Genomic DNA, 16,822 nt, shown 5'->3' on the forward strand with positions numbered 1-16,822 from the left:
CACATAGTAAGACTCTGTCTCAAAAAAAAAAAAAAAAGTATGGCACAGTGGCACGCCCCTGTGGACCCAGCTACTCAGGAAGCTGAGGTAGGAGGATCGCTTGAGCCTGGGCAACAAGAGCAAATTTTCCATCTAAAAAATAAATAAATATATTTCTTAAATGTACTTGAAGAAAAAAAAAATAAATAAATTTGTGGTGAAATTCATGTAACATCTTACTATTATTATTTCTGAGACAAAGTTTCGCTCTTGTTGCCCAGGCTGGATTGTAATGGCGCCATCTCAGCTCACTGCAAACTCTGCCTCCTGGGTTCAAGCGATTCTCCTACCTCGGCCTCCCGAGTAGCTGGGATTACAGGCATGCACCACCATGCCTGGCTAATTTTGTAATTTTCTTAGAGACGGGGTTTCTCCATGTTGGTCAGGCTGATCTTGAATTCCCAACCTCAGGTGATACGCCCGCCTTGGCCTCCCGAGTGTTGGATTACAGGCGTGAGCCACCATGCCCGGCCTCACATAACATCTTAAAGTGCCCAATCAGCAGCATTAAGTAAACTCACAATGCTGTGAAACCATTGCCTCTATGTAGTTTTGAAACATCTTTGTTATGCAAAAGGAAATCCCATGCCCATTAAGCAGTTCGACCTCATTCTCCCTCTCCCCCATCTCTGGCAACCACCAACCTGCCTTCTTTGTATAAATTTGCTTATTCTGGACATTCCATAATAATTGACTCATACAATAGGTGACCTTTTGCATCTGGACTCTTTCACTCTGCAAAATGTTTTCGAGGTTCATTCACCTTGTAGCGTGTGTCAGGGTCTCTTCCTTTCTGTGGACAAATACTCCATTGTGTCAACAGGCCACATTTTGTTTATCCAGACATCCATCAACAGCTGGTTGTTTCTGCCTCTTGGCTATCATGAATAATGCTTCTATGAACATTCCTGGATGAGTTTTGCATGGACACATTTTTATTTCTCTTAGGTACAGACCAGAACTAGAAGCCCAATTACTAGATCATATAGTAATCCTAGGTTTAATTTTTTAAAGGAATCTTAAGTGTCTCATTCTAAAACACACTTTTCTCAAGGGCTGGTTGGTAAACCTGGCTTAGTTTTCCACATCTGTGAAGACCGTTTTCACGGGTGACATGCCAGCCTTCCTTGAGCACGCATGACACGGAGGCTCTTGGTTTAGAACTAGAATTAGGCTCCTGCTGTTCCGCTCAGGGTCCTTGCAGGTGAGAAACCGGCTGCCACACCGCCTTCCCATAGCAGCCAGCACCCACACAGCCACCAAATCATGCCCCCGCCTTTTTTTTTGAGATGAAATCTCCCTCTGTGGCCCAGGCTGGAGTGCAGAGATGTGATCTCGGCTCACTGCAACCTTCTCCTCCCTGGTTCAAGCGATTCTCCTGCCTCAGCCTCCTGAGTAGCTGTGACTACAGGCGCATGCCACCATGCCAGGCTAATTTTTTATATTTTTAGTAGAGATGGCGTTTCACTGTGTTCACCAAGATGGTCTCCATCTCCTGACCTTGTGATCCACCCGCTTTGGCCTCCCAAAGTGCTGGGATTACAGGTGTGAGCCACCGTGTCCTGGCCGAAGCACACTTTTAAAAACTAAATTGGGCTGGGCCTGGTGACTCATGCCTGTAATCCTAGCACTTTGCAGGGCCAAGGTGGGCAGATCATCTGAGGTCAGGAGTTCCAGGGTAGCCTGACCAACATGGAGAAACCCCATCTCTATGAAAATTACAAAATTAGCCAGGCATGGTGGTGCATGCCTATAATCCCGGCTACTCGGGAGGCTGACAGAGGAGAATCGCTTGAAACCAGGAGGCAGAGGTTGTGGTGAGCCAAGATTGTACTCCAGCCTGGGCAACAAGAGCAAAACTCTGTCTCAAAAAGAAAAACACACACACACACAAAACTAAATTGGTCAGGCATGGCTCGTGCCTGTAGCACTTTGGGAAGCCCAAGTGGGCAGACTGGAGTTCAAGACCTGTCTGGGTAACAGAGTGAGACCCAGTCTCTAGAAAAAATACACACAAAAAAAAATTAGCTGGGGGTTGTGGTGTGTGACTGTAGTCCCAGCTACTCACGAAGCTGAGGTGGGAGGATTGCTTGGGCCAGGGAGGTGGAGGTTGCAGTGAGCTGAGATCATGCTACTTCACTCCAGCCTGAGCAACAGAGTGAGACCTCATCTGAAAAAAAAAAAAAAAAAAGATTTGAGGCAGAGTTTGCAGTGAACTGAGATGGTGCCACTCCAGCCTGGGGTGATAGAACACAACCCTGTCTCAAAGAAAAAAAAAAAAAAAAGCTTGAGGCCTCCGAGACAAGCCTGCCCTTCAATGTCCTGGCTTTTTCTGTGGCTCCTGGCTCCTGCTCAGCCTTTCCCAGGCAGTGTGCCTCCTGCACCACTAAAGGCTGCAAATTGAGGTGAAGAGATCCACTAGCGCAACTGCACATGTCTATCTCCTTAGGAATGACACTTGTGCCTGCCAAGAGCTGAACGGAGGCAGAGTCGACCCTGCGTTTATCATCTTTTGTAGTTATTTTTTCCCTCTTTAGAAGCTCAAAGTTCTTAATCTGAGGGTCAAGTAGTGGCAGATGCTTGTCACACTGCAAACGTCTCAAATGGTTTGTGCTTGTTTGCAAATGCAGCAAGTTCTGATGCTATAGATTTTCTAGGCCATGCAGAGTCAGGAAGATTGATGTGTCTTTTTAACTCTGCGTAGGGACCAGCTGTCCCTCACGGGACCCATCAGCCTGCTGTGCCCAGCCATGAGGAGGTAGAGTGTTGGATGATGCCCTTCCTGGCTTTCCATCGCTGCAGTGCACCTGGCTCCCTCCCCAGAGTGCTCTGCTGCATCTGCCGAGGGATTCAGATGGGAGAGGTCAGTCTGTGAGCATTTCTTGAGGATATCTGTGTGCAGAACCTTGCTGATTATAGTTCTAGGGAGGATGCAAAAAGAGAAAAGGTATGTCTTTCAGCTGCCTGTACGCTCCTCATTGCTCAGGAAGGAGCACTCTCTGGGCTCTCTTTTAATTTTGTTTTTTAAAAATAATTTCAGTTTTAGTCTGCACACCTGGAGGTATCAGAGACATTATAAAAATCAAATTCAGCCGGGTGCAGTGGCTCACGCCTGTAATCCCAGCACTTTGGGAGGCCGAGGCAGGTGGATCAACGAGGTCATGAGATCGAGACCATCCTGGTCAAAATGGTGAAACCCCGTCTCTACTAAAGATACAAAAAATTAGCTGGGCATGGTGGCGCATGCCTGTAATCCCAGCTACTTGGGAGGCTGAGGCAGGAGAATTGCCTGAACCCAGGAGGCAGAGGTTGCAGTGAGCCGAGATCGCGCCATTGCACTCCAGCCTGGGTAACAAGAGTGAAACTCCATCTCAAAAAAAAAAAAAAAAAAATTAGCCAGGCATGGTGGTGCATGTCTGTAATCCTAGCTACTTGGGAGGCTGAGGCAGGAGAATTGCTTGAACCCGAGAGGCAGAGGTTGCAGTGAGCTGAGATCCCGTCACTGCACTCCAGCCTGGGCAACAGAGCAAGACTCTGTACTCCACCCCATAAAAAAATCAAACTCTTGGATCACATGAGGTCGAGTTTGAGATCTACCTGGTCAACATGGTGAAACCCTGTCTCTACTAAAAATACAAAAATTAGCCAGGCACCTGTAATCAGCTACCTGAGAGGCTGACGCAGGAGAATTGCTTGAATCCAGGAGGTGGAGGTTGCAGGGAGCCAACATCACACCACTGCACTCCAGCCTGGGTGACAGAGCAAGACTCTGTCTCAAAAAAATATCTAATAAAATGAAAATTAAAAAAATCTAACTCTCTAGCACTTAAAAGCAACCACTTGGTTACTCATTCAGTTTCAAAATGGTCAGTTTCAGGGGCTGCTAGGATCATCGCATGGAGCCTTGAAGGAAAAATGACATCTTAACTCACTCTCAAGATGCCAGTCACGTTGCTGTGATAGGACTTTAGGGCAATGAGCAAAGAGAACAAGGAACTCTCGTCGGAAACGGCTCTCCTGTCGGGTCAGCCTAGCATCACCCCTGCAGCTGCACAAAGGCTTACGGGCACCAGCCTGGAATTAGGCGTCCCTTGTCCTGAGCACCCCTCCCCAGCCCAGCCGTCCAGCCCATCCTGTCTAATCATTACTTACATTACCAGGGTTGTTTCTGGAAAGAATGGAAGGGTTTGACCTTCAGGATTCAAGCCTCCAGGGAAGGGGAATTTCTATTTTTGACATGTGGATAATGAGCACAGGGGCAGGCAATCCCCGCTCTGTGCTCCAGGTCTTTTTCCAGCTTGTTGAAGTAGGATGTCCACACCCTCCTTTGCCCCCAAGTCCCCCACTAATTGGCTGCCATGGAGGAAGTCTGAGTGGCTGCATGCTTAGGTGACAGGGAAGGGGTAGGCCGGATGCGGTGGCCCTCATCTGTAATCCCAGCACTTTGGGAGGCCGAGGCGGGTGGATCACGAGGTCAGGAGTTCAAGACCAGCCTGACCAAGATGGTGAAATCCTGTCTCTACTGAAAATACAAAAATTACCCAGGCAAGGTGGCAGGCACCTGCAATCCCAGCTACTCCAGAGGCTGAGACAGGAGGATCGTTTAAACCTGGGAGGCAGAGGCCACAGTGAGCCGAGATCGTGCCATTGTACTCCAGCCTGGGTGACAGAATGAGACTTCGTCTTAAAAAAAAGAGGAAAGGGGTGAAGCCCTGTGTGGCCAGCTGAGCACCTCAACTGGGAGTCAGTTTCCAAAGGCAGTTTGTGCTTGTGACCAGGGTGACAAAGGACTTCACTATGCCTCAGTGCAGATGAGGTGGGTGAAAACAGCCCAGATCATTAGTGCAAGTGCCCTGCCTGGCCCCAGGCCACGTCCAGCCCACTGTCTGTTTGCTTTGGGACCCATCCAAGGTCACATTTTAGCTTTTGAGAAATGTGAAAGTGGAAAACATTGCAAAACAAAAAGCCCCTGGAAAACCACGCACACCCCACCCCTCAGCCTCATGCTCCAGCCCGGCTGCGAAGAGCTAAATGGCAGCTCTGCCTTCCCGCTCCCCATGCAGACGTTCGGGGTCCTGCTTCTTTGTCCCCAGCTTTCCTCTTGGGAACTGCCTGAGGCGGTGTGACACAGAGCTATAGGGCTTCTCTTCCCTTGAGGTCTCTGAACCAGGACACACAAGCAGGTAAACATAAGCGGAGAGGGGTGGAATGGGGTGCTGGCTGTAGCCTCAGCAGAAAGGAACCCACCTCTCCCCTCACCAGTATCCAGGATGTGGGACTGGATATTGACCAGACTGGAGCCCACTTTGGGCTCACATGGGAGCTAGTGTCAGTGGCGGCCTGTGGATCGTTCCCAGTGAATGGCTCTTCCTGCTGGCTGTGGTTCTCAGTGTGGCTGGCCTGGTCCAGGCTGCAGATGTATGGGCTGGTCTACGTCCACCCCCTTCCTCAGGTGCAAAGTTGGGGTTTTGCGATCCTGTAATTACTATGTTTAGCAAAGTTGCCAATTTCTCACGTTAGGGTAATTTTCAAAAATGGAAACCAACTTTCTTTGTAGGGGCCTCTGCTGGATAAACCGAAGACCACAGAGTCTATAGAAATATGTCTCCACCCCAGGCCCACTCCACAAATGCTTCTTTAATATTTTTTGAGACGGAGTCTTGTTCTGTCACCCAGGCTGGAGTACAGTGGCACTATCTCGGCTCACTGCAACCCCTGCCTCCTGGGTTCAAGTGATTCTCTTGCCTCAGCCTCCCAAGTAGCTGGGACTACCACCGTGCAGCTAATTTTTGTATTTTTAGTAGAGATGGGGTTTCACCATATTGGCCAGGATGATATTGATCTCTTGACCTTGTTATCTACCCACCTCAGCCTCCCAAAGTGCTGGGATTACAGGTGTGAGCCACCATGCCTGGCCTCACAAATGTTTCTTTGATGGAAGGCAGGTTCCTGGTTTGTGTTCATTTGGGTAAAGCTGGGGAGAGGGTACGAGTCAGAAATGAAGGTTTTGGAGCCCAAAAGCCACTGCTGCCAGACTACATTTCCCTACTCATCTGTGGTTGGCAAAACCACTCAGACATGTCCATGTCATAATCACTGAAACTTGTGAATGTATGTTACCTTAGATGGCAAGAGGGATTTTGCAGATGGGATTGAGTTAAGGGTTTTGAAAAGGGGAGATTATGTTGGGTTCTTTGGGTGGGGTGAATGTCATCACAGGTCCTTACATGACGGAGGCAGGAAGGTGAGAGTCGGAGGAGTTGGGTCAATGAAAGCAGAGGTCACAGAGATAGACTGCACGATGCTATCAGCTCTGGAGGTAAAGGAAGGGCCCCTGAGCCAAGGGATGCAGATGGCTTCCAGAAGCTAGAAAAGGCAAGGGAACACAGCCCCGCACTTCATCTTTTCCTTTTGAGACGGAATCTTGCTGCCACCCAGGCTGGAGGGCACGATCTCAGCTCACTGCAACCTCCACTTCCCAGGTTCAAGTGATTCTCCTGTCTCAGCCTCCTGAGTAGCTAGGATTACAGGCACAGGCCACCATGCCTGGCTAATTTTTGGATTTTTAGTAGAGATAGGGTTTCACCATGCTGGTCAGGCTGGTCTTGAACTCATAACCTCGTGATCTGCTCACCTGACTCCTTAAATGCTGGGATTGCAGGCAGGAGCCACCGTGCCCGGCCTCCTCCTGCAGTTCATCTTATATTAGAACTAAGAATTGTTGTTTATTTATTTATTTATTGAGATGCAGTCACACTCTGCCACCCAGGCTGGAGTGCAGTGGCATAATTTTGGTTCACTGCAACCTCCACCTCTCAGGTTCAAGCGATTCTTCTGCCTTAGCTTCCCAAGTAGCTGGGACGACAGGTGTGCACCACCATGCCCTTCTAATTTTTGTAGTTTTAGTAGAGAGGGGGGTTTCACTATGTTGGCCACACTTGTCTTAAACTCCTGACCTCAGGTGGGCCACCCATCTCAGCCTCCCAAAGTGCTGGGATTACAGGTATGAGCCACTGTACCTGGCCTGGGGAAATTCTGATTTTTGCCATTAAAAGTAATGATATTAGTAACCATCTTAGTGCTTTTGACCTCTAGAAATGTAAGGTGATAAATCTGAGTTGTTTTAAATGTATGTAGCAATAGGAACCTGATATGCCATCCAACACAACATGCAGCTTTGCTCTTCCAAAGACTGGGGAAGAAACCCATCTGCTCAGGAAGCTGAAGGTGCCATAAGCCAAGGTGTAAGATAACATCTGAAAGTCAAGGGAGCGGGAGCATGGGAAGTCTGGCTGCCAGCACAGGCATAAACAACTCCTCCCTGCAGACCACACCTTGGCAAGGCCGGGAGGACTGGAGGCCTGGCAGCCAGAAACCCCTTTCCTCCTATACTCTTAGGAGACTACACTATCTTTTATCTGGACACCTGGTATTGTTAACAGCTTTTCATTCAAAACATGAAATGCTGGCCAGGTGCAGTAGCTCATGCCTGTAATCCCAGCACCCTGGGCAGCTGAGTTGGACGATTACTTGAGCCCAGGTGTTTGAGACCAGCCTGGGCAACATAGGGAAACCCTGTCACTACAAAAAATAAAAAGAAAAGAAAATTGGCTTTGTGGCATGCACTTGTAGTCTCAGCTGCTAAAGGGGATGGAGGTGGGAGGAACACTTGGGCCCAGGAGGCTGAGGCTGCAGTGAGCTGAGACTGTGCCATTGCACTCAAGCTTGGGTGAGGAAGTTTCAAAAAACAACAACAACAAAACAAAACAAAAAGCAAAAATTAAAAAAAAAACATGAAACATGGTTTCACACTATGGCCCTAATCACTCACTGGTTTTCCCTCTGAGTCACTTGTAGTAGAAAAAGAACAGGCCCACGGGCCCTAAGGAACAAGTTTCAGCTCTTCCACGAGAGAAGGCCCTCTAAAGGTGATGGCAGATACTGGGACAATGCGTGGCGTCAAGTCACAAATGACCAAAGGCCGCCGGCAAACCACCAGGACACAGGCCTGGGACAGAGTCACAGCTTCAGAAGGAACCAGCCCCGCCGACACCTTGCTCTGATTTCCAGGCCTCAAAAACTGTGAGAGGGAATTTCTGTGGTCTACACCACCAGGACACTAACACAAATGCCTGCAGATGCTGGGCAGGCAGCTGAGGCAATTGGAGTGGGTATGACTGCAGGTCGCCGCCACCTTGAGAGGGCTCCAAAGCGAATTGCTCTGAATTGCAGTAACAGTCAGCAGCCTGGAGGTGAGGGTATGTGGCAGGCAGAGCTCAGAGGAGACCTGGGTCCCCAGCCTCAGCAAGGAGGACAAGGACAAGGAGACCACCCAAGGGACACAGCTGGGTCACCCTACCACACATCCAGATTAGTCTAGCCACTGGGAAGAAATAGAAACTTGGGCAAAGCACACACTCCCTGCAAGCAGCCAAGAATCCTGCACGACCAGTCTGGTCCCCTGGTTCTTCACGTGTGGCAGGTGGCACCCCCTCCACCCCAATGCCTGGCATGGTCAACCTGGAAGCAACACCTAGGAAACTCAGAATGGAAAGCCATGTGGGGGTGGTCCTAAGCTTTTTTTGTCACCCAGGCTAGGGTGCAGTGGCACGATTTTGGCAACCTCCACCTCCCAGGTTCAAGCAGTTTTCCTGCCTCAGCCTCCCGAGTAGCTGGGATTACAGGCATGTGCCACTGCGCCTGGCTAAGTTTTGTATTTTTAGTAGAGACGGGGTTTCACCATCTTGGCAAGGCTGTTCTCAAACTCCTGACTTTGTGATCTACCCACCTTGGCCTCCTAGAGTGTTGGGATTGCAGCGGTGAGAAACCGCACCCGGTCAGCCCTAAGCTCTTTTTTTTTTGAGACCAAAGGCTGGCAGGGAGAAGGTCTTGCTCTGTGTCCAGGCTGGAGTGCAGTGGTGAGATCTCAGCTCACTGCGATCTCTGCCTTCCAGGTTCAAGCAATTCTCCTGCCTCAGCCTCCTGAGTAGCTGGGACTGCAGGTACATGCCACCACACCCAGCTAATTTTTGTATTTTCAGTAGAGATGGGGATTCACCATGTTGGCCAGGACAGTTTATCTCCTGACCTCATGATCTGCTTGTCTCCGCCTCTCCAAGGGCTGGAATTACAGGTGTGAGTCACCACACTGGGTCCCTAAGCTTTTGTGAGCTGGAACTCCCTTCCCTGGTCCTTATAACAACAGCCAACCCCCCAAGACAGTAAAGTACCATAAAAAGGAAAAGCTGGGCAGGGGCTCAGGCCTGTAATCCAGCACTTTCAGAGGTGGAGTCAGGTGGATCACTTGACGTCAGGAGTTTGAGACCAGCTTGGCCAAATGGTGAAACCCTGTCTCTATTAAAAATACAAAAATTATCGAGGTGTGGTGGCTCAAGCCTTCACTCCAGCCCGGGCAACAGAGACTACATGACAAAAAAAAAAAAAAAAAAAGCAAAGAAGTTGAGGTCAAGGAAGGCCTTGAGGCCATCCAATTAGGGAGCTGAAATCTGCTAGGGAAGGGTGAGATGACAGGAATCTTCTCCTCGTAAAAGCAAGTAATTTGCCATCTGGCAGCTTTGATTCCTGTTTCTGGAGAGCTGGGGCCGGGCAGGGTGAATGCCTGCTTTTCTTTCTCTGGAAAAGAAAAAAGGGGTTTCTCAGGTGTGTCTCCCTGGGGAGGTTGCTCCACAGGAGGTGGAGGCTGGGAAGATAGAAAAACAGTGTCCCACCTGTGAGACAGATTACCTGTGAGCCAAGCTCTGGGTTGGTGATCACCTCTCTGCTGGCCCAGCCCTGTTGCCAGGCCCACGTTGGGCTTTGCTGGGCACAGTGACTGCCCACCTGTTTCCAAGCTCATCCTCCAGGTTTAGGATGAAGCCTGGGGAGGGCTTGGAGCTGCTTCCTCTTTCTTAGGGAGACCCCACAGCTCTGCAGCAAGCAATCCACCGGGCCACCAGATCCCCACCCTTCAGGGAGAAGCAGCCTGGGGTAACCAAGAGGCCCAGAGGGGAGCTCTGGCTGGACTTGGCTTCCCAGCCTGGGGTCAGGGTTCGAGGGTTTGCTTCTCTGCTTTGCGGGAAACTGGTTGGAGGCTTGTGCAAGACTCTTCACCTCTCAGGGTTTCCGTTCCCCCCCATCCCCTCCACGCTTTGTCCTTTTTTCTTTTTTAAAAAAGGAAATAAAGTACAGTGGGCAGCGGGCCAGGCTGGCGACCTGAGAGATCCAAGGGCCTCCTCCCCACCCGCAACTGTGGGGGGAACAGCGTCTGGCTCTGGCCCAATCCTGCCTCTCCGAGCAGGGATGCAGTTGGGGCGTTTCTGGAGATAGGATCAGTTCTTTAGAAAAGAAGAGGAAAGAGCTAGATTTAGACATTCCAGAGGGGAATGCAAGAAAAAAAAAAAAAAAAAAAGGGAGAAGAGGAAAAGGGTCTGGAGAAAGGTGGCCTGGGTTAGGGGAGGCGAATGACAAGAATGAGGGGGGCAGAGGCCTTGGAGGTGAGGGGGCAAGGGGTTAGGCGCCAGGGAGGACAGTGGAGCCATTGTGCGGCCTGGAACCCGGGCCAGAGGGCTTTGCCCTTCGCCTCCCTCCTGCGGGGGGTGTGGGGGGGCCCTCCAGAGCTAGGAGAGGAGCTGGGGCCCAGAGGCTGCAAGATAAAGAGCCCAGCATACTGCCCCGCCCCCTTCGCCAACTCAGTTTCCAGTCAGCCCCGCCCCACCCGCTCCGCGGATTCAGGGCTGGTGGCACTGGGCCTGGAGCCACAGGATCCGACCTTTCTGGGGCTCCGGAAGGAAAAATAAAAGGGGGACCAGGTGGGCTTTATCACTACGAACTCACAGGTCTTCCCTGTGCCTCAGTTTCCCCTCTTCAGATTGGTTAACGACGGAGCTTTTCAGACCTGGTGGAAATGCTCTCCGGAGTGGGAAGTAAACGGGGACGGCTACCCCAGCTGGTCTCCGCAGCCAGTCCCCTCCGAGGCTGAGATTTCGGGGAGCACAGCCTCCAACTCGCGTGTTCCACGCACCAAAGTCCAGACCTGGACCCTACCCTCGTTGGAGGGAGAGGAGGGGGAAAAGAAGAGGAGATGAAAGGGGCGGACGGATCTGGTACTGAGCTCCCGCGCAGCACCTCCTCCTCCCGCAGCCGCTCCCGTCGCCGCAGCGCAGGACCGCGGCACTGCGGCCGCAGCGCTTCCTCCCCCGCCCGCGCCGGATTCCTGAGGGGAGGGGGCGGGGGGCCAGGAGGTGCTGGACCCGACCTTAGCGTACGCGCGCCGCAACGCCAGGAGTCGGGGATGACGCCCGTGCTCCCTCCCCTCGTTTCTGTTTCTCGGAGTTCTTCGACCCATGAGCGCGTCGCTGAGTCACCTTCCCGGAACGCGCTCGGGACGCTCCGACCCCAGCGGGGACCGCTGGGAGTCCCGGCAGGGCGAAGACGGACTCGCCGAGACGCGCTCGCATCCCGGCCTGTGCCCCCCGCCCCGCCCGGGGACTCCCGGGTCCCACCCGTCTAGTCCCCAAGTGTTGGGAAACCGGGCCGAGCCGCCTGGGTCCTCCCGAAGAGTAGACACAAAGGAGGCGTGCCCGAGTTCAGGGCGCCGCCCGGCTAATTGGCTGCACGCTCCTCCCGGACCTGCCCCTTCTCGACTTTAAGAAGCGATGAGCGGTGTGTGGGGGCGGGTGGGACCGGCGGGGACGCGCGAGCCCCGCAGCCTTCCGCAGGGACTTGGTTTCTCCTAACTCTGATCCTACCTGGGCAGGTCACCAATGGGCTTTGGCAACTTCTTCCTCTGTCTCCGCCGTAACCCCCCAGTGATCTAATTCGAGGTATTCGCGGACACGTTCTGTGGCTTGCCGCGATAAGTGTATCACAAACACATGGACAAACGCGTCCCCACTGGCCTCCAAGGTGACAACCTCTGAGCGCGTTTCCAGTGCCCCTTCTTCATGAGGAGCTAGAAGGGGTGGGGGACACGCCCCCATGCTTGGCTTTCCAACGCCGACGGGAACCCTTAGGCCCATCTACACTGTAACGGCTCATCTCCGACTCGGAGTCCCCGGCCGGTCGCCTGCTCTGCCCGGGAAAGCGCGCTAGGCGGCCTCGGGCTCGGTGGCCCAGCTGCAGCGCTGGGAAGTTAAAAATAACCTCCGCGGTAGAGCGGAGGTGGAAGAAAGAGGGAAGCCCGCAGGTGGCTGGCTAGACGCCCGGGCACGTGAAGGAGGCGCCCCGGGTGGCGTCCGGGCCTCAAATTCCGGGTGGGCTGGGGCCGCGGCGCGCAAAGGGGGCGCTGCAACCCGGCGCGGGCAGCACCCGGAGCGGCGAGGTCGCGGCGTCGAGGTGAACCCAAGGATTCCAGGGAGAGCGGAACCGCGCGCGTCCGGCGCTCGCTCCCACACGAGTTCGCGCGGAGCCCGCGCCTCTGCTTGCTGCGCGCGGTCACTTTCGCGCGCCCCAGACGCTGCACTCGCGGCCGGGCCCGGACTCCGTGCCTCGTCGCTTGTCGCCGCAGCTCAGCCTGCAGGGCCGCGGCGCCGCCTTCTCGCTAAACAGACGCTTAGGATGCCTAGGACGAGCGGCGGGGGCGCGCGGCCACGTCGTGCGACCCGGGCCGTGCCGGAGGCGGTGCTCTGAGGCCAGGGACGGGCGGGGCCGACGCCGCGCGGCGCTCAGGTTCCACCCCTGGGAGCGCGGGGCGGAGCCAGGCCGGCGCCTAGGCTTCGCGCTGCGGCGCCGCCTGCGAAGTTGAGCGAAAAGTTTAAGGCCGGAGGGAGCGAGGCTGGGGAGTCCGCTCCGGCGGGGCGCTCCAGTCCCTCAGACGTGGGCTGAGCTTGGGACGAGCTGCGTTCCGCCTCAGGCCACTGTAGGGAACGGCAGTGGAGCCTCCCCAGCAAACCGGACCGACTGGGTAGGGCCGGCCACCCTTCCTTCGCGCCGCTCGTGGCTGCTGTGCGGCCCGCCCTCGCGGGGCCCCGGGGAACTGGGCCACTCGTCTCTTGGGCGAGAGCAGGCGGCAGTTGGTGGCCCGGCTCGGGCTTGGCACTCGGGCGACCCAGGAGCCGCTCCCCCAATCGCCGCTCGCCTTCCGACGGAGCGGGGCCGTGGGAGGCCCGCGCCGCGGCTCCCACCGCTGTGGAGCTCCGGGCAGGGGACGCGGCATCCCGGTTGGCTGAGGCGGGGATCCTAGCCCAGAACTTCGTGCCGGGCAATGTCCACTCAAGTTCTGGGGTTTTTACGCAGCTGGGCTCCCCTCCCCCTGGCAGCAGCTCCGAGGGGTGAGGAGCTAGTCCGACGAAGAGAGCCACGCGGCTCTGACGCATCCGTCAGGCCGGAACCCCAAGCCCCAGGAAGGAAAGGCGCGGAGCAGGCACCCTTCGCCTCGGGGGCTGGAGGGCCTATTCACACGACGGGGGCGCCCTCGGAGGCACCAGACCTCTGCTCTCTGACCTCCCGGGAACCTAGGTCACCGCCCCACGGGCTTCGGCGATGCGGGATCGCGTGGCTCCCCGCCCCTGGTCCCGGGATTTAGCCGGGCGCTCCCCACCTCTGGGAGCCTCGGTCCGGGACTCCGCCAGCGCCGTCTTCTCTCCCTCAGATCCAGCCGCCGCAGGGAATGACGCCGGTGCTCCCACAGCCCTGGCTCCAGGCGGGGAGGGCGAGCCCCACAGCCGGCCCTGCGACGCCTGCCTGGGCAGCACCGATAAGGAGCTGAAGGCAGGAGCGGCCGCCACGGGCAGCACCCCGACAGCGTCGGGGACCCCCTGGCAGCGGCAGCCACGGGTTATGGATCCAGGTTTGTGGGGTCCCTGCTGGGAAGGGCTGTAGGGGGATTCCTTTTCGGCGCCAGGAATGATGGAACGCCCAGCTAGACGAAAGGGGCTGTGGACGCCCGGGAGAAACACTGTCCCTCACGAGGCCAGAAGCCGGCCGAGTCTGAGCCAAGGAAGGGGGTGGCAGGGGCCCCGCGTCCCCACCCCAAGGCTCCCTGCGGAGGCCGCTCCTCTGGCCGGGGGCAATTACCCAGGTGTTACGGGCACCAGGTTCCCACACCAGCGCCCCTGTGGTTACCCGTGGCCCCCTAGTGGCCGGTTGCGGACGCGGCCTCTTCGGCTTTGTTTATTTCAGCTGGCGGCCCCCGGGGCCTGCTCCCGCGGCCGTGCCGCGTGCTGGTGCTGCTGAACCCGCGCGGGGGCAAGGGCAAGGCCCTGCAACTCTTCCGGAGTCACGTGCAGCCCCTTCTGGCTGAGGCGGAAGTCTCCTTCACGCTGATGCTCACTGGTGAGTACTTCTCGGAGGGGGTTCCGGAGCATCCCCTGTTAGGGGACCCCCGGTCCTGAGAGCTGCCTGTCCCCCTGCAGAGCGGCGGAACCATGCGCGGGAGCTGGTGCGGTCAGAGGAGCTGGGCCGCTGGGACGCTCTGGTGGTCATGTCTGGAGACGGGCTGATGCACGAGGTGAGGTCCGCACCGCGTGGCTTGGCTTGGGGCTTGGCGCCTGGCGCAGTGCGTCCCGGACTGAGGCCACCTGTGCTCCAACACAGGTGGTGAACGGGCTCATGGAGCGGCCTGACTGGGAGGCCGCCATTCGGAAGCCCCTGTGCAGCCTCCCAGCAGGCTCTGGCAACGCGCTGGCAGCTTCCTTGAACCATTATGCTGGGTGAGAGCCCAGGGCCAAAGTGAGCCTGCTTCCCCTCTGTGCCCCTCTCCTGTGGGTTTTCTTGGTCTAAGTTCCCATGGGTCGAGGTCACTTCCATTCTCCCTCTCCCTTCGTCCTGGGGCCCTCTCCTGGTGACCCGCAACTGGCTGCTGCCACTTGCTCCTTCTGTCACCTACTGCTCCTGCCAACTCCCTAGGGATGACGTGGTGCTTTGCCAGCTCCCACTCCTCGGGAGGAAGCGGGGATACCTGGGGGGCTCCTTCCCTGCTTCATCTGACCATTTTCCCCTGCAGCTATGAGCAGGTTACTAATGAAGACCTCCTGACCAACTGCACGCTGCTGCTGTGCAGCCGGCTACTGTCGCCCATGAACCTGCTGTCACTGCACACAGCTTCAGGGCTGCGCCTCTTCTCTGTGCTCAGCCTGGCCTGGGGCTTCATTGCTGACGTGGACCTAGAGAGTGAGAAGTATCGGCGCTTGGGGGAGATGCGCTTCACTCTGGGCACCTTCCTTCGCCTGGCAGCCCTGCGCACGTACCATGGCCGACTGTCCTACCTCCCTGTAGGAAGAGTCAACCCCAAGACACCTGCCTCCCCCGTTGTGGTCCAGCAGGGCCCGGTGGATGCACACCTTGTGCCACTGGAGGAGCCAGTGCCCTCTCACTGGACAGTGGTGCCCGACCAGGACTTTGTGCTGGTGCTGGCACTGCTGCACTCCCACCTGGGCAGCGAGATGTTCGCGGCACCCATGGGCCGCTGTGCCGCCGGTGTCATGCATCTGTTCTACGTGCGGGCAGGTGTGTCTCGGGCTATGCTTCTGCGCCTCTTCCTGGCCATGGAGAAGGGCAGGCATATGGAGTATGAATGTCCCTACTTGGTATACGTGCCTGTGGTCGCCTTCCGCCTGGAGCCCAAGGATGGGAGGGGTGTGTTTGCAGTGGACGGGGAATTGATGGTCAGCGAGGCTGTGCAGGGCCAGGTGCACCCAAACTATTTCTGGATGGTCAGCGGTTGTGTGGAGCCCCCGCCCAGCCAGAAGCCCCAGCAGACACCATCTCCAGAAGAGCCCTTATGACCCCTGGGCTGCGCTGTGCCTTAGTGTCTACTTCTAGGACCCTTCCTCCTTCCCCAGGACTGCAGGGCATGACCACAGCTCCTGTAGGGTGGAGGGGACTCCTCTGGAGAAGGTACAGGTGCTTTGGGAGGACAGGCCAGAACAAGGTCCTGGGTCAGGAGCCCAGCTGGCTGGGCCCAGCTGCCTATGTAAGACCCTCACCCCATGAATCAAATCCAAATAAAGTGATGTTCCCAGCCTGCTGGTCCTGTCCTGGTGAGTGGGAAGGGAATGGGGTCTCACCCCAGCCAGGATTATGGAATTTAATGTTAACAATAGCCAGTAGTGCCCCCAGGGATGGGCAATGGATGTTACTGGCCCAGGCATTCTGTTGGGGGACTCAGGACCAGCCTAATGATGGGGGGGCCTCTCTCACTCTGATAACTTACAGCACCTCCACCCTGAAGCAGCCTCAGCGCTCAGCCAGCTGCCTGACCATGAGGGAGGATGCAGCTCAGAGCTAGCATGTCTTAGCTACGGCCACACAACTAGCTAGTCCCAGCAAATCTCATCAGAGACCATTCAGCAGGAGAGGGAAACTGAGTTCAAGGCATGAGGGAACTGGTGGGCCAGGCACCGTGGCTCATGCCTGTAATTCCAGCACTTCAGGAGGCCGAGGTGGGTGGGTCACCTGAGCTCAGGAGTTTGAGACCAGTACTTTTTATAAAGTACAAAAATCAGCAGAGTGTGGTGGTGGGCACTTGTAGTCACAGCTACTTGGGAGGCTGCGGCAGGAGAATCGCTTGAGCCTCGGAGGTTGAGGCTGCAATGAGCTGAGATCATACCCACTGTATTCCAGCCTGGGTGACAGAGTAAGACTGTCTCAAAAACAAAAACACTGCCTCCTACCCTGCAAAATTGGCAAGGAGCAAGAGACTTCAGAAGTAAAAAAAAATGGCATTATCTTACCCTTTTAAAATACCATCTTGGCTCACTGCAACCTCCACTTCCTGGGTTCAAGCAATTCTCCCAATTAGCCTCCTGAGTAGCTGGGATTACAGATGCCTGCCGCCACACCCAGC

The 16,822-nt window shown here is 55.5% G+C and overlaps 1 protein-coding gene and 1 long non-coding RNA gene across 3 annotated transcripts; one reads left to right on the forward strand and one right to left on the reverse strand.

Moving 5' to 3' along the window:
* Positions 1–952: 952 nt before the first annotated feature.
* Positions 953–12,664, reverse strand: LOC144582717 (uncharacterized). Its single transcript, XR_013536009.1, has 3 exons — positions 11,787–12,664; positions 10,873–11,078; positions 953–2,960 (listed from the first exon to the last, which is right to left on the reverse strand). It is a non-coding gene; the product is annotated as an uncharacterized LOC144582717 (long non-coding RNA).
* A 109-nt stretch (positions 12,665–12,773) lies between these two features.
* On the forward strand, positions 12,774–15,997 carry SPHK1 (sphingosine kinase 1). 2 transcript variants are annotated; one of them, XM_078374715.1, is made up of 6 exons: positions 12,774–12,940; positions 13,628–13,825; positions 14,158–14,310; positions 14,391–14,485; positions 14,572–14,687; positions 14,981–15,997. In XM_078374715.1, the coding sequence occupies exons 2-6, from the start codon at positions 13,816–13,818 to the stop codon at positions 15,759–15,761; spliced, it is 1,155 nt and encodes a 384-aa protein (XP_078230841.1). In that variant the 5' UTR covers positions 12,774–12,940; positions 13,628–13,815; the 3' UTR covers positions 15,762–15,997. The 2 variants fall into 2 exon arrangements, with proteins under 2 accessions (XP_078230841.1, XP_035157736.3); XM_035301845.3 differs by lacking the exon at positions 12,774–12,940 and adding an exon at positions 13,095–13,307.
* Positions 15,998–16,822: the final 825 nt, after the last annotated feature.

This window comes from Callithrix jacchus, chromosome 5 (assembly GCF_049354715.1).
Source record: "Callithrix jacchus isolate 240 chromosome 5, calJac240_pri, whole genome shotgun sequence".
Taxonomy (NCBI): domain Eukaryota; kingdom Metazoa; phylum Chordata; class Mammalia; order Primates; family Cebidae; genus Callithrix; species Callithrix jacchus.